The 24,683-nt window shown below is 40.0% G+C and overlaps 1 protein-coding gene across 1 annotated transcript in view; it reads left to right on the top strand.

The window, feature by feature from the left end:
* TRAPPC12 (trafficking protein particle complex subunit 12) overlaps positions 1 to 23,846 on the top strand; it is a 44,376-nt gene extending 20,530 nt beyond the window's left edge. The window contains exons 5-11 of the mRNA XM_010220496.2: positions 2,836 to 2,948; positions 9,457 to 9,529; positions 13,146 to 13,219; positions 18,533 to 18,631; positions 21,721 to 21,821; positions 22,609 to 22,696; positions 23,507 to 23,846. Of these exons, the coding sequence (XP_010218798.2) occupies positions 2,836 to 2,948; positions 9,457 to 9,529; positions 13,146 to 13,219; positions 18,533 to 18,631; positions 21,721 to 21,821; positions 22,609 to 22,696; positions 23,507 to 23,749 (791 nt within the window). The 3' untranslated portion in view covers positions 23,750 to 23,846. The remainder of the gene's footprint in view (positions 1 to 2,835; positions 2,949 to 9,456; positions 9,530 to 13,145; positions 13,220 to 18,532; positions 18,632 to 21,720; positions 21,822 to 22,608; positions 22,697 to 23,506) is intronic.
* Positions 23,847 to 24,683: the final 837 nt, after the last annotated feature.

Below are 24,683 nucleotides of genomic sequence, written 5' to 3'. Positions count from 1 at the left end.
GTGTGGATGAGTGGTTTGGATGAGTGCTGCAGGTTTCATTATGAGAAATTTTCCCATCTGATTTGCCTAGAAATTACAAAACCTGTTTGCATGGGGTGGCAAAGCAGCCTTTCCAAAGGCAAAGGGTAGTTTCTCTTCTCAATCTTCAATTTTCTTCTGTTGGGACAACCCGTGAGAGCACCCACAGGTTTGTGCCATCTTCCCAAAGAAAATTTTCTTTGGCTTTTCAGGAGGAGTAGGAGGAAACAGAGGAAGAGGGTGGAAACAACCAGTGTTTCTGAGATCTAAAGTAAAAGTGTGCAGCCTGTTTAATAGGCAGTAACGGAATTTTACTGCTGGAATTTGCTCTGTGCTAAAAGTAAAATTGCTTACACGACACTAGTTACTTCGGGAGTTTCAGAGAGAGCAGAGAGACAGTTGCTATGTTTTTAGCTCCTCCTGAGTGAAATAGTAATATAAATTTCAGTTTGAAAAGTCATTCGATTGAGCACCCTTTTCTTGTGGGCCAACTTCCCCTGGTTGGTTTGGTGAGACCTAGCCCCCCTGCTAACATCCCCGCAGGGGATCACACTGGAGCGCGTTGAATAAAACACTCCATCGCTTTTTCTGAACTTTAACCAAGCAGACTCATCACGGGTATAACCAGCTGAAATATTTAACTGTTTGGGTGGTTAGGCAATGGTCATTAATAAAGCACATTTTGGGGCAGTATATTTCTGAACGCTTACCACAGCCAGGGTCTTGTTGTGGTTGGGAATAAATGGGCTCCTTGCAAAGCGCAGGTTGGCCTGGAGCCCCGTTCTCGTTTCTGCCGCGCGGCGACCCCGTCCCGCTGGTGCAGATGGGGGCTGTGCAGGGGCTGTTGCCCCCGCCGCGCGGAGCCTCGCAGCACGGCTCTGTTCGGCACGATGGAGCATCGGGACTTCACCAAAAGCATTTCACAAGGCATTGCATAAATTCTATAAAAACTGATAACATGAGACATTTCATCCGGCTCTGTTAAATATCTGTCTACCCGCATTTTGAACTGTGCAGTTTCCAATTCAGATTTTCTGTAGGAGTGTTCATTGGGTTGACTTTTTGCTGCTTTTTATAAGAGAATGTAACGATACAACCTTGCTCAGCATTGAAAATGCTAGAACAAAGTCATTAACCAAAAATGTTGCAAAAACTTTAGATTTTTTACATTTTACATAAAGCATTTTCCAATGCTTTCCTATATGAACATGACTTAAAAAAAAAAATCTGCTTCCATTAGGTGCATGATTCCTGTCTTCGCGTACTTCTGCAAAACAATTTTTTGCATGGTGCTTTCTCTGGTTATTTTTGCCTTCATTTTCTTTGTTTTTCACCATATATAAATATATATATATATTTTCTTGTGTCATGATAAAAGCTAATTAGGATAAGTAAATAAAACATTTAACTTTTTTTTTAAATGGTTGAATGACATTATAAATAACCCCTCTAAAAGGAATTTTAAGGCCAGTTTTGATTTCTTATTGCGCATGTGACAATGCATGAAACCTGTGTATACTTCCTGCAGTTGCAGAAGCCATTGGAATACCTGGCTTTGGCAAAAGAGAAGGTCATAATTATTGAATTTTGTGATTAGAACTTTGTCTCCCTTAAAAAAAATGTGCTTAGAAGCAGTGACTAATTGCATATACCATTTAGCTCTTTGACATACAAGGCTTTTAAGAACAGGCTTAAAAAAAACTGTAAAAAGGCTGTGACTCTTTCTTTGACTATTTGTCAAAGAAAAGATAAGCCAAGAGTTGAGTCAAGAACTAATCCCCTTAGAATATGTCTAATATAAGTATGTGCATTATATTAAAATATTAGAACCTTAGACTATTTTGCAAGGCCTCTTTTCCCACTATACCTGTCTGATTTTTAGTAGTAGCTTTCAGTGTCTGGCCGTGTTCAGCGTAAGTGCCCATGTAAGCAGGATGTGCCGCGCTCTGAAAGCCACGCACTGCAGGATTTCCTGGAGCTCCTGAAACTGTCCATCAAGCCAGGGCTTGCAAACTTCCAGGATTGGACTCTTGGTAGGAATATTGATGACAGTCATGAAAATGTTAACTTATCTGAAAAGGAAACCTTTCCCCCACCGTCAGGTATTATTTAAAACTATCTCCATATTTTTCATTTTCAGTAAATCAGAAAAATACATAAAATATACTACCTTTATGCAGATAGATCTCACAGTAGAGTTGTCTGATAACTCTTTGTGGAAGAGCCAACATTGGGAAGCAAAGCACAGAGTAAAGACCTTTTTTTTTTCCTTTAAGATACAATGTAGGGGTTCTTCATTATCTGCTTTCTGCCCATTTAGAAAAATAAATATGTACAGCTAGTTTTGTGTGGCCAGATTATATGCATTTTTAGCAGGTCTACAATTCCATCTTAATTTTTCTGTATAGATTATAAGATATGCATAGTTATTAAATGTCAGAAGTAATGTAGGTGAAACTCGAATGATCTTCCATTTTTATCCTTTTTTTGCTTGGTTTATAAAATTCTTTGTAATGTATTTTTCTATGTGTACAGCTTGTTTTTGGAATGTGGAATTCTGTGCACCTTTTTCATGCTTAATTATGTATGATGTACCTGTGTTAACGTATTGAAATCATTTTACAATATGCTGCATGCTTAAGAGTAAAAAGGTTTGCTATTTTCTCAGCTTTCAGATGTTTAATTACAAGAAAATGAGATTTTGAAGGTAAAACGGAGTCTATCACATACACAAAGAGAAATACCTTATATAGTCTAGACAAATTATGCATGGATGGGTACAGCAAAAACAATTAATAAAATTGTTTATGATTCCAGGTTCCATGGTTCCTTTCTCCATGCGTATTTTACATGCTGAACTTCCTCAGTATCTAGGGAATCCTCAGGAATCACTTGATAGACTGCACAGCATGAAGATAATCTGCGCCAAGGTAACGGATTCTCCATGCAACAACATTTCATAATGTTTACAGAATATGTTTTACTGTCCCTACCCAGAACGTATGATTTGAATTATCTTGTCTTTTAACTCTGTCAGACAAATGATACAAATAAGGAACTCACTAATGGATCACGTACTCTTCTTTTGCCTGTTAGGTTGCAGCATCCTTCTTTCCCTTGCTTGGTAACTCTGCTCCCTAAACACGTGGACTGGTAGAAACATAATAGAAACATCATTTCCCTGCTTTCTTGCTTGTGCCAGGCAAGATGCAAAGAAAACAGTGTAATATGTTTGAGGGCAAGTGGGAGAAGCCTTTTTTTTCCCTCACTCAGCTGCATACAACTATCCAGTAGCTGTTAATGACCAGGACTATGCTCCCTCTTTCAGAAATAGACTGGATAGCTGGCTTTGGAAATGCCAGGCATTTAAACTGTTTCTTTTGTTTTCTTATTCAAGTTGCAACAATACAAAATTAATGCCTAAATGATAGTAAAGGATTTGTCAGTGCTGAAAATTGAATGATGATGCTGTGAACACTATCCGTATCTCAGTCCACTAAAGCAAACATCCTAAGTATTAAGCATCTATCCTTTAATTTTTAACAGAAGTCTTCCCTAGTAATCTAAATAAATGAATGACTATAAATGTTATAAATCGTGTTAATCCCCCAAAGAAACAAAGCTTTATTGTTTTATCAGAGACACTTAAAATTTCAAAATTGTTTATTATATATGATTGCATTTTATTTGCAGTATTCTTCGGAAGTCTCCTATATTTACTCATGAAAATTAATTGAGTAATATAAATGAAGGATTTCTATTAGTATAATTGCCTTAAGTCATAAAATAAACTTGTTTTTTAATGCAGAGTAGTCACTAGGATAACCAAATGTTTACAATCGAAAAGCATTATCTTTCCATTATGAGGGAAAAGAAGGAAGTTTTTGGTAATAGATGATGAATGTAGCATTTGCTGTAGAGTTGGAAAGAATTATTTGGAAACTCTTGAAGGATATAGCAAATTTGACCAAAACCAACTTCTAGAGGGTACTTTTTAGCACATCATGCATAATGTTTCTGTTTGTGACAGTCTCATCTAGTATTACTGCCAGCCTCTTCTCTCTGGCATTTGCCTTTGGCGCTTGTAAGCAAGCAGTTCTCCTTAATTTGAAGAAATTCCAGAAATTGTCATAGTCCTCCTCGCTGCAGGATTGAGCAGTGCTGCCCCGATGATGGCTCACCCCAGCTGACAGGAGATCAGCAGGCGTTTCTTACCTTTGCTTTGTGTGATGTGGCATTAGGTGTAATGTTGTCTACCTTGGGTCACAAATAGGCTCCTAAAAATTAACTAGTATCTATGCTCTTTTATCCTCTAAAGGAGAGAGAAAATTATGTGTATGCGTGTGAGGAAGTGATCGCCAAGCAGGTCATCTTCATCGGCCGTCCAGCTAACTATTGAGGGGGACATATCTTAGTTACTGTGGAATTAACCCTGAGCCTCCACAAGTTAAATGTTAGTGAACGTAAGAGGAATGAAAGAGAAAGAATATTAGCTTCTTCCCCCCTCTTCTTTTTGAGACCTTTAAGTCATCTAGAAGCTTCGGGTGGCTCTGCTTTTCCTTAGGTTTTGTTTGAACACAAACTAGACTGATCATTTGTTTAAACGGGAGAGATGATGATGATGGGAAATGGGAGGAGATGAAAAAGAAATAAAGGATATCTGCAAATAAAAGATACTTTTTTTTTTCCCCTGCCAACTGTTGTTGAAGAACAGGCCCTTTTAAGCATATTCTGCCGGATCAAACTCTAGTGGCTTCCTGTGTTACTACAAACTCTGTGCAATCCCTTGTATCCTTTGCAAAAGATTATTTGAGTCTGGCTATATGTCTTTTATTGGCTTTTCCAAGGAGTCCTCCATTCTCTGCACTTGCTGTCAGTTCCCCGTTTGCTCTCTCTCTATTCTGAATTTGAGAAGCTGCTCCCGGGTGATGTCAGGTTGGGAGCAACCTCCCCTTCCTCCTGGCAGATTCCACCAGGACCAGGGTTCAGAAGAGCAGACAAGCCATTCGCTGTGCTGACGGCCACTACTTTTTGAAGTACAGAACACAGGAAACTGCAAACAAACGCATAAAATTTACCACCCTTCCCAAGGGAATATTCCTGATCAGTTATCCTAAGTACCTCATTGCAGATCACTTCAGTTGCTTGCATTTAATTAAATCCCTTGTCTTTCGGAGCAACTCAAAAACAACTGTAGAAAGAAGAGTGTGAAAAAGGAGAGTTTGTAGCAATAAAGACATTTTTAAAAAGCAGTTGTAAGTTCTTGATAATTTAACCACTTGATGTAATATGCAGGACTGTCTGGAAATCCTGTATGTTTGTATGTTGTTTTAATTTTTGTGTGGAATGCTCTCGGCCTTGTAATCTAGATCACACTGGCCTGTTCACCAATGGGGCACATAATGCTTAGGAAAACCATGGCATAACATGGAAACCAGCATAACGAGTGTATATTCATTATTCTTCATATTTGTATACGACACTTGGGAACCATTTGGGTTATAACAGAATTAATTGGGGAGCTTTCAACCAAAAGCCTCCAGTGTTTTACTTCGCTGCTTTAAAAAGTGGAAAAATAATCTCTGGGCATCCTTATTTACAGAAGGGCATACGAGTCGTCAGTATATAAATGAGATGATCTGGGAGCCAGGAAAGCTGGAAGAGAGAAAAACCCTATTAGCTCACCTAGTCTGTCTCTTTGCAAAGCAGGGCTGTTTTTCAGCTCTTAATGAGCCAACCTATGGAGCTGAGACCACTTCCCCTGGGAGGTTATTCCAGGCTAATGCTGATATATTCTTATTATATGAAAATTTGTCTTCCTGTTCTGTTTCTCTTTCTTAATGTAATTTCATTATTCCTATCTGATACCTCTTTTTAACCTCCTGAATTCCCTCTTGCTTTTTCTTCTGTGCACTCCAGAGACAGTTGTCAACTTCCCATGGCCATTAGACTTGAAGTTCAGTCCATAGTCACTTTGTCAGCATTCTGGTAACTCGGTCTCTTCAGCCTGTCTGTTCTTGCATATATCTGGTAACTGAACTAGGACTGGAGGTTGAGCGAATAATCATAATTTTATTTTTCCCTGTATGGGATTTTTTTTTCTTTTTGCCTTTTTTAGTATGCCTGCAAAATGGTAATCAATATTTGAGCTGATATTTTACTTCTCTTGTTTGGAATGAAATAATCTCTCAAAGTTCTGTGGAGGAATACGATGAAATTATTATTGTCTCTGTGTTGTCACTGGTCTTTCTGAACGCGAGTTGCTTCAGTGAGTTTTTGAACTCAGGTCTACTTTAAAGTAAATGGTTTCCAAACACCCAAGCAGTAAAGAGCAGTAATTTAAATCATAAAAGGGTTTGTTCTATTCAAATACACATACAAAAACATATTCATGCTGACTTCAGTGCTACTATGCCAAAACATACCAGGTTTGGATTAAACTCAAACCATGTTTGTGACTGGCTGAATAAGGAGAGACCTCTTGGAAATAACATCCCGTAGTGTAACCTGTTTTGTTTCTCAACCCTGATACATCAAGTAACAGACCTGCACTGTCCTGTTCCACCATGGGAGTGGAGCAGCAACGATACGGCTGCATAAAAAAAAAAAAATACCTTTTGCCAGTTACGCATCTGCCACCCGCTGTAGTTCCTCTCCTTCATACTGTCTTACTCCCTGTCCATTTGTATCTCTCAGTCTATTGTTTTACTTCCACAATGATGAACTTTTCAGTCTCTTGGCTAGAGACTGCTTTTGCTTTCTCATTTTTGCTCCATCTCCAGTCCTGGTTCAGTTACTGAGAATATGCAACTATTCTGTTTTTCATATATGACTTCAGTGTAAGGGATATTTCTCTTGATGCCTTGTTTGGGGAGGTTTTAGAAATAATCATACAGCAGTCTGAGTACCCAAAAAGCCATAATTTCAACACACAGCTTATTTTGAATAAGAAGCTAATGCTGAGTAGAAGTTGTGAAAGACAGAGATATGTAAGGATGCCAATGGTCACATGCATAGGTTAGCAGTTAAAGCATACAGACAATTGATGAAGATTGAAACAAGACTGAATTAAATAATTTTAGCCAGTATAAGTAATGTATATGTATTCAAAACAAGAAAAAATATAGGACATATATACATATTCATATGTGTATATGTTTTAAGATATATATATAAATGTTGTTTAAAGTAGATGGTAGTGGTGCTCAGTGCTGTTTAGAGCTATCCCATATGATATTGCTGGCGTGGATAGCTCACGATCAGTGGAAAAGAAAGATGAGAGCATCTGCTAAAATTAAAAAATTTCATATCAGCTAGCCCACATAACTCACACTGAGCAGCTACTTGAATCATTAACGTCAGTATTAAACAATATTTGAAAAACTGGGGAAATTCTCAAGTATTGAAAGAGTGCTGATGTTGTTCCTATGTTTAAGAAGGGCAAAGGGAGATGAACCTAGGGAATTAACCAATTAGCCTTAAATCAGCCCCGAGTTCTGTTTTAATTATGTTGAGCTTGAGGTGACAGCTCGATATCCCTGAGTGGATGTCACAGAATGGTTAATATAATACTCTAATGGTATTTTCATATCTAAGTCTTTTTTTTTCTGATTATGTTAGTCAGCACATCTTCACAGAAGGGCTTTGTCAAACAAATCTATTGTCTTTTTCAGCAGGACAGCACATCCTATTGATGAAGCAATTTGTCGTGTTTAGACCATTTCAGGAGTAAGAACTTCTGAGACAGAAAAGCAATCGCTACATATTTCCCAGGGAAAGAGAAAAGTCACTTTTTTAGGCTGGTCAGAGAATAGACACTACGTTTTTTTGGCTTTTCTGGGGAAAGGATAGCATTCATTCACCAGCCTGTGAGATGCCTAGTTATACACTTGACGTTTTAACACTTTTAAAAATCTGGTGCTTTGATTTCCAAGTGATCTCTAAGTGGCTGCACTGCCTGAAAGTGTGGCTAAGATTCAGTCTCAACACCACACTACTGTGATATCCTAAATTGCCACCTATCAATATGGCACAATATCTGTACAAGTGGATGCTCTTAGCCTCTCAAAATTTGAGATAAGGCAGCTTAGCTTAGCCCTCTGTGGACAAGGTTTACTCTAAATCATGTTACCTTGTATTGTCACAGGCTAACAATTCTTACAGGGAAAATTACCCTGGCTCAGCTGGCATGTGGTAACTGCAGTCATTTCATCATACGCTTTTCATAGCTCTTGCGTTGCTTGGAGTTAAATTTATTGCACCTAACTTTAGGCTTTTGCTGTAGCCTAGGAAAAGAGATTGGTATCTCTTAGGGCAATTCCTTCCTTCCATCCAAAGATGTATAAAATAGGTAGCATGAATTCACTTTTTGGAGGTACTAATTGGTCTTCATTAACTGTAGTAGGCACCAAAAAACTATTTGAGCTCAGATTAATTTTGCCTTTCCAGCCTTTGAGGTTCTCCTTTGTGTTGTTTTTAAGGGTCTGCTTAGAAGACACAGAGTGCAATTTGAATGTTTTCCTGATGTAGAAAAAAAAAATGTCATCTTAAACTTTGACCGACAGAAGCTAACAGCTCTGCTGGCAAGTGCACTGAGTGCCCAGCAGAGGAAGTGCCTCATGTTTTGCTAATTGGGTAACCACAGCAGCTGATTAAAGAGCAAGCCGCCTTAATGGATTTTGAAGGGGATCTCTAGCAGTGGACTGTGACCAAAATTATAAATCTGTAACAGGAGAAATGGGGAGATCTGTAGGAGTCAGAGAATAAATTGGGAGAAACTAATGGGAGGAGAAAAAGGGACAGTGACTTGCATTTTAAATGGAGCCTTGCATACATACTTTAATACTGCTTAAGAAACGACCTTCAGTAAATAGAGATTTTTGTTCTTCCAATAGTACAACAAATGCTTCATTCATTCAATGGTTTACATTACTTAAAATCTGTAGTAAATAGCAATAGCAAATAGCAAAAAATAGCGAAAAGACAGCAATAGACCCCGAACTTTGAGAAGTGAACAAAAAGAACTGAAAGAAGTGTTTTTTGAAGAACATAATGACATAAAGAGAAACCGGAGCTCAGGTAAAGGTGGGGGGAGTCTAGAGGGAGTATCGATTGGATGTTTTGCGTTGCTACCATTGATCCTCTGGTGAAACATATTTCATGTTTTGCTTAACAAAATGTGTATGTCCCTAGACCGTGCTGACATTTAATGTTCTGAAGGTACCATAAACCTAAACTCTAATATCCTTCTACCATACAAAGGCTTCTTACTTTATGCAAATGCTCTAGCTGTAGTAATCATCAGTGATTTTGAAATGTATCGATGTGAAACATTCCTGCCTGAATTGTTTTTCATACAGCCTGTCAGTTGTTGATAATTGGCGTTTAATACAAAATGCTGTTTAAACTCATATTATTTACTTTAAAAAATTACTACAGATACTAGAAAATTTGGAACAAGGCTTAGCTGAAGATGGAAGTATGACTACCATTACACAGGAGAACAGGCAAGGTAGGTATCCTTTAAACCTTTTCTTCACAGACAGTGTATTTTTACTGCCTGCCCAAGTATACCAGAAGTTTTCACTGCCCCAAAGTTGTTAAAACAGCGTTTATGTCATCTCGTAGCCTGCTCAACCTCTGAAGTGATATGCCTTGTACGTTTATTTGCTGGAATTAATTGCACAGTTTTGCCTTTCATTTTAATCAAATTGACATACTAAATCAAAATTCTTGCCTTGTTAGAAGAAACAACATGGCTGCCATCCGTTAGGGGTGAGCGAGGTGTAAGTAGATCAGCATCTTGCTGTGGCAAACATGTGGATGCTGCATCTTGAGCCTTGACTCATGGCCTCCTCTCCGTCCTCATCTCTGAAACTCAGCAAATTTCTTTGGGTCAAATTGCTATTGTACAAGGGCCACACTGGTCTAGGTGGTTGTTTTGATCTAGGTGGTGGTTGTGTCCATATCTCACTGAAGGTGCATGATACTCCTGAAATAACCAGGTCTCCTTTAAAAATGAGGTTTAGATAGTATTCATCTGAAATAGCGTTTTCATCATCTTATTTGTGCCTGTGTTTTTTTTTTTTTTTTTGCATTACTGCTGAGCTGTTTAACCAGGGTAGTCTGGGGTATGTTACTGCATAAAGGTCATCTGGACAAATTAGTTGTCTGAGCATCCTTTTTTGTTAATGGAATTTATGCTAATGAGGTCACTTGTGTGTGCTTAAAAATTGAACAGGAGGTGATGGATTAGATCCACTCATGGTGCCTGGTAATCTAGAAATTAAAAATTTCATACCAAGGAAACAACCTTCCAGTTCCAGCTGACAAATCAGGCAATTGTGTCAACTTCCCTCGAGGACAACATTCACCTGGCGGGTGTGGGAGGTCAGATCTGGCCCTGGCAGGGACGAGGCTGCGCGGAGCTGTGGGCAGGGCGGGTTTGCTCTAGCGCAGGCCCTGAGGGCCCATCTGCGTGGAGCGGCGCAGACCTGCCTGGGCTCGGCTGCCGCTTCCTCAAACGGACCAGCTGTAAAGCAGCTTTTACGTGTCCCTGTGCTCGAGCTAACACACCATCGAGGTGTATCCTAAAAAAGCGAGTGTCTCTGTGAGCGGCAGATATCATGAAGGCATTCACAGGTATATTAGAATGAATATGTCTACTGTTCTTCTTGGAAGGGATAGAAAAAAAAAAAGCAGATATAATCAGATATTCAGGATGTATGCACAGCACTAGAGAAGCTTCCGTTCTCTGCTTGTATCTGCTATTCCTCTTGCCTTGTCCCTTGCCGCCTTTGCCTTTATCCTCCTGCTTTCCCTTTCTGCCTTCATTTTCCACCTTCATTCTTCCTTCTGCCTCCTTATCCCCACACTGTTTTCCCCATCTTTAGAACGAGGAGCCTGCTCACCTCTCCGAGCACGAGGACTTTCGGTCGTAGCCGTGTCCTACCCCTGCCCGCAGCCTCCCGGCTCCCGCCAGCCTCGGGCTCCTCCCGTTACCTCACGGCAGCTGCCGCGGCGCTGCCCGAGCAGCCAGCCATTACCAGGGGATGAGGCTGCTGCAATCTGGGAGAGAGCTCTGTGTATTTACCGTGCAGCTGCCGGTAGGTTTAGGGCTGCCAGAAAGCCCTTGGAGCTCTGTGGGAGCACTGGCTGCTGCTGTCTGTGGAGGCCAGCCGGGTCTGCTCCCTGTCTGCCTCTGTGCGGCGCTTGGAGCTACGGGAGGCTGATAATGTGTTTTTTCCTGTGAAATGAAGCAAACCTTATTAACCGTGCCTGAGGACAGCCTTAATTCATTATGGGGATTATGCTTAGTATGTAATTTCCTTATTGCTGGTGTAAGTAGGTGCCACACCAACTGACTCATCATATGCATCTCCTGTAAGCTGGAACAGAGCGCCTCACTTGACAGTTTTTCAGCAGAAGGAGAGATTTAGCATTGCACCACTTGCCTGGTAACGTTTTCTGCAGGATGCCACCTCTGCAGCCTCTTAATGCACAGAGCTCCTGGTGAAACGGATGGCAGTTTGACGCACAGAGCCTGTGATGCAGAGCAAAGGAAAAGGGGTGTTCGGGGGGAGAAGATCTACAAAGTGGACTGAAAGCATTTCAGTAACGTACAGTGATTTGATTTGAGTTTTTGGTTTCGTTTTGCTGCTGTGCAGGGTTTTTTTAATCCCCTTCGGCCTCCTAGGAGCCTCCTTCACGGGCGGCACAGTGTCCAGGTCAGAGGCAGTTCGTGTTTGGCTGGTTTATAGCACAGACCAGAGCAACCTGGCCCTCGCCATCCTTGTTGAGAAGCTGCTGGGATCGGCTGTGGGAAGCCCAGGTGGCTCAGGCAGCTCCAAGCTTCCCTGCAGGAGTCCTTGCCTTATTTATTGTCACTTAAGTCCTTGATAAGACCTTAAAAATTTGAACATAGCTACCAAAATACCAGCACATTCGAACAGGGCGATAAGTGAGATAATAAAGGAGAGATATTTAATTAGATGCAGGTTTTACAGGCATGCAGAAAAAAAAAAAAAAAGAAAAATGAATAGGCAAACCTGAACGGAGGCTCCGTGTTTTCAGAATCCTTTCCATTAAGCAGCAGGAATGTGGTAGTCGAGGGTGAATTTCTAAAACAGAAGCTAGCATTAATGAGTGATTTAGGGTGCTGACTTCAGTCTTGGGCACAAAGAAATCCCGGCTCTTGCAAGGAGGAACATTTACAGCTTTTGTTCGAGGGGGATTTTTTTGAAAGAGTTGTTCTTTTCAGGAAGGGGAGTGTGCATTTCGGCAGTCTTTCTTCTTGTTTGTAGTAGCTTTTATCTGTGTTCAAAAATTACCCGTGCAACCCACCATGCTTTTCATCACAGACTGCATTATTGATACAAATGAGTGGTCTCGGTTATTGCATCTCACTGAGATCTCCCCTTCTCCCCCATCTTCGCCAGTCATTACAGTGACCTTGGCAGTTGATTGACTGGGATGAGAGACATTTATTTTCCCAGTGTACTAAATTAATATTCTATGTTGATTTTTGAGGATTAGAGGAATAACTTCAGCATTGATCTAGGGTACTGCAGTGCAAGAGAAAAGCAGGATCTGCATGAACTGTTCTCTTGCAGCATGAGGAGAGAGCAGAATCTGCTGCTGCAGCTTGCAGTGCCGGCGGGCGCCGGGAGCAGGGGAGAGCAGACAGGCTTGGCAGATCTCTCCAGCCTATCTCCCAGCCAGGGGCAGGCACAAAGAGCCCTGGTTTCAGGGAGCTCTCCCCACAGCATGTGTTGGCTCTGAGATGACATTTTGGCTGTGTTTGATTCTTGAGCTCCTCACATTTAATCCCATAAATTACATGTTTTTAACTGGAGCTTGTTATCACTTGGCTCTTTCTGTGCACCTTTTGTTCTGACGCTGGAAGACGTGTGGCTTCCTTCAGCATCTAAGCACTGTCTGTGGCACCGTGCAGGCTGCCCAAGAAGCAGCCGAGTGTCCTGCCTGGTGGTGAGAAATCCTTGGCCAGCCCCCAGTGATGTTAACAGGGGGGGATCTTGCAGAATCATCATCCACAGCACCAATAATTGATGGCAGGAAAGAACCTCTAATTTACCTGTGCAAATTCACAAGCTGCTCTTCTTTCACAGCCTCTGCTCAGCTGTGGAGGTCACGTCTGGGCCGGGTGATCTACTCCATGGCAAACTGTCTGCTCATGATGAAGGTACGTGCGTGGCACAGCTGCGGAGGTGCCGTATCTTTGGGAATGCAGCGTCCCCGGGAGCCAGGGAGTTCCTGCTGCAGAGAAAAGGGAAGCCTACCTGAGCGTGCGTGAAGGCTTTGCTTAGCAAAGAATTAATTAGACTTAATAATAATGACTTCTTTAATAGATAACCATTTGCAGTAATGTTCTTTGGGAACATATCTGTACTTATTTCTTCCCAAATCGTCTCAGAGAACATGCAATAACAATACAGAATTTGCATTTTTAAATTGAGTTTTTCAAGCACTTAACTAAATGCTGTAATTAAAAGCAATTATGTGCCCTGTCATCTTCAAACTGTGCAGTAGGAATGTTTCTCTGTTTGTGCACATTAATAATGCCACGGGCTTTGTATGTGGTGCAGATCCAGAGCATCTCAGTACATCTCTTGTCAGCTGTCTAGATTACAGGGTCTCTTCCTTCAGATTTAAATCCTCACTACCAGTACAGGAGCAGGGAGGAATAAAAACAAATGGAGAAAGCTATCATTGTTTTGTTTTCTTACAATTTCCTAACTCTTTTAAGCAATCCTGCTTCATTTTGTGCAAGACTTAGCTTTGTCTTTTGCTCAAGAAATAAGTAGAAATAAGACTTCCACAGTTCACCTCATGATAATGAGAATAGAGCATCCCCATTTCAGGCTTGTAAGAAAGAAAACTGTCACTTTGAACTTAAAACTACTTCATGAATCAATCAGCAGCAACAGACCAAGATTTTCAGCCCTTGCTTTCCACTCTTTGGCTGCCTGAAGTCAAGCCAAACCTGGTTTTCTATAACATTGAACTGGCAACAGATGCATTCAATAATTTTAATACCATATTAACATCCAGAAATGCTATGATCATCATCTCTTCTTCTCTGCAGTATTCCATACAAAACTGTTTAATATAAAGTTCCACACCATTATACGCTGTTGTATAATGCACTTTAAAAAATCCACTGTAATAATTTCAGGTGTGTCGTGTAATTAACATGTGTGTCATGAAATCCTGTTCTCAGTCTCTGAGTCAGTGCCATGTATTGCCATCTAGTGAATATTTACAATATTGCAGTATGGTCCTGTTTGTTTGATTCCACAGTGCTGTTAATAGATTTTGAGCTCAATAAATGAATAAGGATAATTTACTGAAGTAAAAGAACGTTCTCCATAAGACTGATATGAAAAAATAAAAATTATCATATATTTATTAATCTTTTCCTTTGGCCAAAAGACCTCAGTAATATTTAATAAGAAATAACCTTTTCAGGATTGACTCTTCAAAATAAAATAAAAAAAAGACTTTGAATAGATGCTGGTCCTATAACTATTTTAATCTCCTTCAGCTATGCTCAAATCTAATGGGAGTTGTTTAATGTCTTTTCTGTTCTGCATTGCTTATCTGACCCAAGCTTGTGTAGCACGGTGGTATTTGTCTTTTTAAATATGCTATATGGCCTCATTAGTTTCACAGGTGAATCTCACATTAATTTATTGAGATAGAGGAGTATATTGCTTCAGAGATGCTGAAATAGGGTGCAAATAAGTAATTTACCCAGACTCCTGCAGAAGACCCGTAGAGGAACAGGGAGTTTATCACAGTTCTCCTTTACCCTGAGACTCTCTTCCCTAGGTACAGAATCCTGCCTGCTGTATCATTTTAGAGAGGTGTCTGATGATAACATTCCGTAGCAGTTTAAGGCAGTCTCACTCTGTGGTCCCTTTGCTTTTCACTCCCTTTCTTCGTAGAACCTTTTTTAAAAAGGTATTCTAGCTCCTCCTGTGCGCCACTTTTGGACTTAACCAAGTGGTAAGTCGGGAGAGGAACCTGGTACAACAGAAATAAAGGAGTGTTGATATGGAGGCATATCAGCTGAGTCAGCCTTGCCAGTGTCCTGTGAACGAGTGGCAACCGAGGGGAGAGTGAGACGGGAAGACAGGACCATGTAACATGGAGCACTGTAGACTTGCACTTAAAAGAGCTGTGAGCTTAACTCAGCATGAAGGTAACTGTACCCTCAGTGCAGCCACAGGAGGGAATATTCATTTAAAATGTAACTAATGATGTGCATTGTCTCATTTCAACAGCCTAATTGCAAAAAGTGTCATTTTACTGATTCACCATTAAAGTGTCTGAAAAACTTTTTAAAGTTCTTGTCATCTGAGATAAAGTCACTTTTGACATTATGTTTGCAGATTTTTATCTCTCTAAAGAGTAACTACCTAAGTACTTTACATATATATTATAAGTGCACTCTAAGAAGAGGTACATTTTGCATTTTTAGATGTTTTTTCAGAGTTGTCTTTGCTTTTGTAGAACTTTCCTTAGGTGTCACTCCCTTGCATCACTAATAAAAGCTGCTGTCCCCTTCTTTTTAATGCTTCAATAGCATTATGCCTTAATTTAAAACTATTCTATTGTTTTTATTTTAATAATTCCAGCTTCTCTCTGATTTAAAGGAGAAAGACTGCATGAATCATGATGTCTTTTGCTTACTACGCTGCAGTGCGGTTCTCTGAATTCATGGCACTAAATCTCTGCTTTTGTAACACTTCTACACCTGTGCTGGGTGGTGAGAAAGACTGTCATCTCTTCCCAAAATATAATCTTTATGACCAACATGGTCTGTTAGGCTGTTTTCAAAACCTCCTCTCAGCAGTTCACCAATCACTATCATTTATGCCATTTCTAACTGTGTCATAAATCATACCTTGATTATTTACAATGAATAGAAAATAAACCCACAGAAATGGGTAATGTGGAGACCATTGTGGGAAAGAGTTGTGCTACAAAGGAAAGTTAACCCTGTTTGCCCTTGTTGTGCTAGTAGACCTCTTTGCTTACTAGAACTAGTTTGGATGTATTTAATGTTAGTTCCTGCTTTTTCAGAATTACAGAATTATAAAAGAATAAGTGAACTCTCATTTGTATCCTGAATGTGTAATCTTATCGTTTCCTTGGGGTTTTCTCCTGAAGGTGTGAAAATCTGAAGACTTGTGTTTTTTAGAAAGTGAAAACCATGATAATACGTCAGCACCTTTAAGCCTTGAGATGGCAGTTGTAGTCACTGCTCTGTTCCTGGCAGGACCTCGTATTCTCGGCTCCTCACAGCCTGTGCGACTTCGTTCCTCTGGGAGATGCTTCCTTTATATTTCTCTTAGGCAGCTTTGTTTATACCTCGTCACATTAGCAAAGCTGGGAATGAAACCCAAGTCTTTAGTAAATAAGACCAAGTGGCATCTACTTTACAATATGATATTTTTTAAGGAATTGTCAAATTGTGCTTTTTAACATGCCATGGGGTAGCATGGCCACCTATAGGATACTGTAGAAATCTACTTCCAGGATAGGAGAGATGGTTCTGTTAATTCCACGGGAATTAACGGGTTCTGTTAATTTTGCTAACTCTAAGGGAACTTCAGTTCCCTTGGACAGGCTAAAGTGAAAGACTTTAATTTAGGTGTTGTTTCTGAACCATTAGAATACAGTCAAGTTTCAAAATCAGTAGTTGAAGCCAAGACTAACTTTCCACATCCCTGCTGTTGTGGTAAAACTTTACGTAGTCTATTGGCAACGTGTGTTGTGTTTTGTATGGAGCACAAAAGCCTCAAGCCACACTTCCTTGTCCCTTACCCAGCCTTGTTCCTGCAGCTGCTTTGGAAAGCTGGGGAATGGGGAAGCCCAGGGCTGGCTCTATGTGTATACAGCTTAGTCTCGGCTCTGGTCTGGCAGCAGGAAGCGCAGGGCACGATGCAGAGCAAGCAGGGACACTGTGTGCTGTGTCACCGCACAGAAACGGGCCACAGGCACAGACAAAGCGCCGGCCCTGTCCGCGTGTCGGGGGCTTGCGTGGAGCTTCCCTGCTCCTTGTTTCAACGTGTACCTGCTGATATGTGGGAACCTGGTAGGGAATGCAAGAGGGGAGAGGAGTGTGTCCATCACAAGGCCAAGTCCATGGAGCCCCTCGGCCCCCAGGATTTCCTGCCGAGATGCTGCTCCAGGGAATTCACGTTCAAGCCATATAACCCCATGTGGGAAAGGCCCTTCCCCGCCAGCGCAGCCGCAGGGTCTCTGGGGACACATTTCTGTGGCACTTTGGAGGAGGTGGCCATAGCAGCCCAGGCCATCGTGGTCCTGCTGCACATCCTCGTCGTGCAGGCCAAGCACCAGAGCGCACCGAGACAGCACTGCCGTAGACCTGAGAGACACCAGGCACAAAAACTGGAAATGGACCTAGGAAAACTGTTTCACCAGCAAGCACGTCTTACTCTTAAAGGAATAAAATTTACAGTCACAGAAGATCCCTAAGTATTTTTTAAGTAACACTTTTTCTTGCAGGGATTAATACAGCCTTGGTGGTCCCTGTTCTGATTTCCACAGCGCTCACCATGACATTACAGACTGTCTCTCTTTCCACACATTCAGCAATAAACAACACAGCATGCTGTAAACAATAAAGTCCTGTAATAAGAGCTCTTACAGTGGCCTTAAAATCTCCTTGAGTCGTAAATTAGAGAGAGAAATGGTGGTAGTGGGATGAGTTTCCTCACCTTTATTTCTGAATTCCACATGGATCAGAATTAGAAGAGAAGCCTGTTTTTGTGTCTGTGAGCTGTTATCTCTGATACCTTGGCACTAGCAATAAGAAGTGTGAACATAGTGTGGCTTACAGAAATTGGAATAAGCTGGAAATGTTGATTATCAACTGTTAGAAATTAACCATTATATACATTGGCCAGCACCATGCCACATTCTGTGCGCAGGTGAGTGGCCGCTTGCAGAACTTTGTGAAGTTAGAAAACAGCCTGATCCTCAGTTATTTGTAGCCCAGATCAACTTTCCAAGCAGATTAACTGCACGTTTTGCTTTTGCACGAGATGGGTGACAGGAGCAAGGGTTTGGGTGGAGGGACAGAATGGGACTGGTTTCCTTTGGCCATTGTGCTGGTTTGTCAGCTTAAAACATGCATGAAGTTGTAGCTTCTGTCACGCTGCCTTGTATTATTCACAAGTTAAGACCATATGCAAAAAAAGTCCCAAAGTTTCTTTGGCATAGCAATTTAGTAGTTAAGCTGTATAAGTGTTTCGGGTATTTGAACCTTACAGCACTTCTCAAATACATACAGAGGGCTTTTGGCTTCACCCTGAAAAACATAATCCAGGCTGAAGAGAGTTGGTGCCGATTCTTTCTCCTGATACTTAGCTACAAACTTAAAGAACTTAAAGGTAGAGCTGTGCTCTACAGTTCCAATATAACTGGAGCTTAAATATCTGGTCACCTGCTCTTCATCCCTTAGGACTACGTGCTTGCAGTAGAAGCTTATCACTCCGTCATCAAATACTATCCGCAGCAAGAGCCTCAGCTGTTGAGTGGCATTGGAAGGATATTTCTTCAGGTATGTGTTTTATTCTGTCTGATAGGTAATGCCACTGTTTGCAGCTATGATGAGTGACTGTTGCATCTAAAAGTACAGTTATTTTTATAGGGCATGTATCAAATTATAGAGGCAATGGTAAAAAAGAAAAAAAAAATCACTGTGAGATTATCAGATTATGCTAGGAAATACAAACTTGAATAGTATTAAAATTATGTGCAGTTACATTAGTGAGCAAATAAAGTGCTATAGAAAATTATGCTTGTAGTTGACTCAAAAGGCAAACTTCTTAAAATTAATGGTAAAACTCCTATTTTATTGAGCCAGAATTTCATTGAAAATTTACTTTCCCACTGCTTTAGACCACAGTTCTTGGTCATCCTCTATCACATGTGAGTTAATATTAAAGAATCTGAGAGTTTCCTGATTATATCACTGAGAGGAGCACTTTAAAAGAAGAAAGTAGCACTGCATGTATATAACAACTTTGCATGTAGCTATTTAGCTATGTAGCTAAGAGAAAGATAAATTTCTCGTTTATCAGAAAAGAGTGTCTAAACAGTTGGTATCTGATAGTTTTAATTTTGAGTATATGAAGTTCTAGCTTTTTCGCACTCTCTAATAGTAATGTTTCAAACTTTTACTTTTTATCTATTATAAATTTAATTTTGAATTGTCAAAAGTATTTATGAACAATCCAGTTTGTGGCACTAAGGTTATAAAATGGCATTGAAATTGCATAATTTACTCTTGGTAGATAATTAAATCATGAATAGTACTGTTTGCTTGCAGTCAGAGAATGTGTCATTCAAATTCAGCTCCAGATTTTCAGTTGTTAGCAGGAAAATGTTTTCACCATTTGATAGAAATGTGTTTGTGTTTAAAATACTCTGATTTAAAGTGGCTCTCCATCATTATAGAGAGATGTTTTAATACTGAGAAGACGTGTACATTAATTAATTATTACCTAAATAGGCAGTTTATAATTATCTATATTAAATAATGGCACTGTAAATTTGTGTAATACTATTGGAAATACAAGTTATTAATTACTAGTTCTGGTCTTAATGGGAAGGGAAACTAGGTGTATTACTTGGTACTGCCTTGCTGAGCAGTGTCTTCCCTAGGGTCACACTCTGGTCCGTTAGTAGCTCAGTTTGCTGTAGAAATATCTTCACTGGAGAATGGCAGGAAAGCAGTTCCTAGTTTTGAAAAGAATGATGTCCATTCAGTTTAAAAAGTGGTGTTAATAGACCTGCTAGGAAATCGTCTGGTGTCGTGGAGCTCCGTGATGTTGACCTGAGTTTGTATGTGGGGTTTTTGTGTTTATTCAATTGACCTTCCCAGTTTTGGGGACCATGTCTTCTTTATCTTCGCATGCGGAGTAGCGTAAAGATGTGATGTGTAAAGGTGTAAGGCTCCGAGCTGCTGTCTCAGTGCAAAGGGGAAATGGGGCCAAGAGACCAAAGACTGCAAGAAAAAAAAAAAAAAACAACAATAACGGAGCCTCTCACAGGGATATTTTTATTTTGAGAAGCACCATAATCCTGTCACCATCACCTGAGTTATAAAATAGAAATTCTCATGAAGCAGGGAAACAGCAGGGAAATTCACAGGAAGCAGGGAGACATTTTAGTCTTGAGGATTTTATGGCATGTGGCTAATAGACTCTGCTCACTGACTAACCTATCCAAAATTGCCATTTAAATAACTACATTAAAGAACTTAAAAGGTGAAAAGATATCTGGCCATATTCTGCAATAGGTTGCAGGAAAACAGAGTTAAAAACAATAAATAAATTCTAGGAGTACTTCAGAAAAATAATCTGGGAATTCAGACTAACAACTAACTTAAGTGCAGAGCTTATTGGAGGCTTATTAATAGAGGATATTATTTGAGAGTAATAGAGGATATTATTTGAGAGTAAGATGAAAGCAATAATTATTAATTTGAAGTGCTACTCACCTTTTCTGAATGTAGTTAAATAAAATTAAGTGGCAAAGACTACTTCAAATTTTTAATATTTAATAACTAATTTAAGCCTAATTTCAGTGTTTCTGGGTGAAAAAAAAAAGTGTAAAAAGTATAAAGGTATTAACAGTTTCCCTTCTGTTTAATGGCAGGAATGGCAATTCCTATGATCTGATATGTTTGCTTAGAAGACATAGGACGCTACTAAGAACTAGAACTCTTCATGATCCCAAATATGGTTTGATTAGTTTTAAAACCTGTTAGATTTGGATTCTGCAGGCTCCAAATGGAGCAAACTGGAAGTTTGCTTTAGAGACTGATTATTCTCATGGCCAGAAGCACAAACACTATGAAGGGCAGGATTAGAATGTAAAATAATCTTGAAAAGTTGGGAAAATGAAATGGTAACTTGGATGCTGTTCAAAAAATTAAAGGCCAAATCTACTGAATGGTGACAAAAATATACAAATACAAAATGGAAAAAAATGATCAGGCAGTGTGTTGCATACAGGAATTAGTGTAAGGGAAAGCAAGATACATGTGGGTAAACAAACCAGACTCTTAAAATACTATGGCATAAAAGCAAACTTCATATATAGATGTAAAACACAAAATAATGCTGCTTTTCTTGCTGCTACTGCTGGGAGCTCAGCTGGAGTTTGTGACCACTTCTGGGAGCTCAGGGAAGAAGTGAAGAACAGAGAGGAATTGCAGGAATGACCAGAGGGGCTAGAAAGCATTTCCTATGAGGAAAAAAAAATAAAATAAAATAAAAAGTGATGATTGATTTGCTTGGAATTTATTTTTTCCTTTTCCAAAAGGGCAAGTGTGCAGAATAGTAACACTCAGGCTCAATGGAAGTTCTGTCCTCTGCCCATTTTCAGCCAGTTTTGCAAGCCCTGGAGAAGCTCCACACTCTACAGCTGAGAAGCACTTGGATAAAGCTGTACCTGCCCTTGAGGCTCTTTTTCATGATCTTAATATGGCTTTTCCAGGGTCTTGTTTAATAACAGACGTTACCCAGTAACACTTATACCGGATAACAACACTGTTTTCATGTTCTTATTCTTTGTAAAAGCTTTAATCAGGATGTATCTCTCTCCTTCTTGTCATGGTAACCTTATGCTTTTACTGTTTAGATTGGAGACATAAAAGCTGCCGAAAAATATTTTCAAGATGTAGAGAAAGTGACTCACAAATTGGATGGACTGCAGAGCCAAATAATGGTTTTAATGAACAGGTAGATAATTTAATGGCTAACTGAAACTTCAAAATACAGTCTTGCAAAGTATGTATTGTGAGCATTAAACTACCCTTGAGACAATTCTGCTTTAAGTAACTACGTCTGTCGTAAGTGAGACTGGATGGCACGTAGATGGCAAGAGATCTGCATTACTTGATACAGTCACATTATCCCGGATGAAATTGTGATCCTTCCGTTGATTTTACAAAACCTTTTCTTATTCCTCCAGTCATTGCATATTTTCACTCTGCTTTTTCGGTACACATTTGCATAAATAACTCTTAGGAGAGGAAAAGCTATTTTGGTCCCTTATCCTACAGTCACATCAGCTAGTGAAGCTGCCGTGTTTAGGTTCAAAGAGTGCTAGAATATAAAGCAGTAAACTGAGCTGCATGCGGGGAGCTCAGGTCGTCATGTTGAGCACATTGGCTTAATATATTTAGAAAATATTGCTCAAAAATACTCTGGAAATGATACAGCTCGCCTCATTTCATGAAGAGAAATAATTTCAGGAAGAAAGTAACTGTATTTTAATTAATAAAAACACAATAGAGGCGATTGCTTTGGTAGGCAGAATATCTAATAGCAAGCTGATGCAAGGTGTCACTCCATTTGTCTGTAAATCAGTGTCTCCTTGCTGGCTAGAGATTACACCGTGAAGAGCAAATGTCAGAAACTTGCACATCTATAATAGGAAAAATAAAAAATGGTGTCCATTCTTTTTAAATATATTATCACCTTGAGTTTTTCAGGATAATTCATTCATGTGTCACTTACTTTCTAGAGCATTTCTCCACCTTGGTCAGAATAATTTTGCAGAAGCTCATCAATTCTTCACAGAAATTTTAAGGATTGACTCATCAAATGCTGTGGTAAATCTCCGAATTGCTACATACATATAATGAACACCTATATTATTCTTATAATGACTCATTCATGGATTTAATTAGTACCCAGAGCTTTGCGGAAAAATTAGATGATGTCTGCAGGCCCATGAGTTTTTAGTATACATAAAGATAGGATAAAAGATGGGAAATGAAGAACCAGTTTATATGAAGGGAATGAAAACTTAGATATGCATGTAGATAGTCCAGTGCATTATGATTTTATGGGATGTTTGCAAAAGCTCTTTTTTTTCTTGCATTTACTGTGTTTAGTGTAGACATATATGTCAGAAAAGGAAATGGCAGCTGCTAATATAGATGGAGTTTAGAATTTCTATAACACTCAAGGGATACTGTCTGTATTTTTCACATGTTGTGCATCAGGACCTTGGATCACGTCACAGGATGAGGTCAAAGAAGGGCTTTTTCCTTCTTTTACTTTTGTCATTTGTACATTTGGCATATTTTTCAATTGACTTAAAATTAAATGAGTAACGTCCTGCACTATTTGTATTATGATTTAGATTCTCTTAGAGTTTCAGCTGCCAGAAATCCTTTTGGCACCAGACAGGTCTTGAAATTACCAGAAAAGAAAGGGTTGGGGTATAAGATTGGTAGGATATTTTAGTTACTTGTGCACACACATACACACACAAAAAAGGTAATTCTGTGCACACAGTAAGTTTGCTTTTACTCCAGATGTATCCTTTTTTTTTTCCGCCAACACTTCTAAATACTTATATATAACTATACGGTTATACAGTTACAGTTATTTATTTACAGTATGTTTTTCTCTAGGCTAATAACAACGCCGCTGTTTGTCTTCTTTATCTGGGAAAACTGAAGGATTCCCTGCGGCAGCTGGAAGGGATGGTTCAGCAGGACCCCCAGCACTACCTGCACGAGAGTGTGCTCTTCAACTTGACCACCATGTACGAGCTGGAGTCGTCCCGCAGCATGCAGAAGAAGCAGGCCCTGCTGGAGGCTGTGGCCCTCAAAGAGGGGGACAGCTTTAATACTCAGTGTCTCAAGCTAGGATAGATCATTTCCAACTATTTTTTCCAGCAAAGTGCATTTTTAAAATTGTATATACTCTTGCTAGTGTGTAAATGTGAAATAAAATCTCTTCAATTCTGAATGTTTGGCTCTGTTACTACAGAAGCTCTGTTGTCTCTGGCAGTCTTGACCACCTCTGTGTAGACTTTGTACTGACCTGTAGCCATCTTCATCCCTGCAAGTCTGTGTCTGTTTATGGTTATGCCTCTTTATGGGATACACAAACAGGCAATTACTCTCATTCATTTTAAATTGCATTTGACCGACTTTGTCTTGATGATAGCTATAATCTTTCTGTAATTTGTGAGCAAAAGATACAAGCTAATTTCATCAGATAGCTAGAAGATGTTGATGGGCTATCAGTATGTGTGTTGCAGAAACGCAGCTCTGAGCGCACATCTCCTCAGCTGCTGTTACTGTGTACTCTTTACCCTCATCAAAATATTTAGTACCTTTGTGTATTCGGCTATTAAAGGGAGAAAGTGGCAAGAATTCACCTAGTATTTAACATCTTATGCTCTCAAGGGAAGATAGCCACCATACTGTGAGGGCTCTATCATCTGAGTGAAGCTAAAGGGAATCCCAGCTCCATTTTGGTGCTGTGATGCCATTAAGTCTTTCAGATTCAATTTTACGGTTCTGTAAGGCAGAGGGTAACCCTGGAGGATTTCTCCCTATTCCTGTACTAACCCTTTCCTTCTTCATTACTAGTTCCATCTTTCCCACCCTCTAGCCAGTTAGGTGTCACCGGGCCGAGGTTTATGTCCCACCTGGGTGGCAGACCCCTCGCTTTCATACACACGCACACGTGGATGTAGCTCCCATCCCACAGCCACCTTCCTCATGCAGCCTCCCTGTGGGTGCAGACAGACGTGCTGCTCCCCTGGGGCACGTTGCTCACCAGGGAAGGGAGCATCGC

Source organism: Tinamus guttatus, unplaced genomic scaffold (genome assembly GCF_059628265.1).
Source record: "Tinamus guttatus ecotype Peru unplaced genomic scaffold, ASM5962826v1 Tinamus_guttatus_pri_ptg000383l, whole genome shotgun sequence".
NCBI classification, from domain to species: Eukaryota; Metazoa; Chordata; class Aves; order Tinamiformes; family Tinamidae; genus Tinamus; species Tinamus guttatus.
The sequence above is the reverse complement of the archived record's forward strand: the minus strand, read 5'-3'. Positions and strand labels throughout refer to the sequence as shown.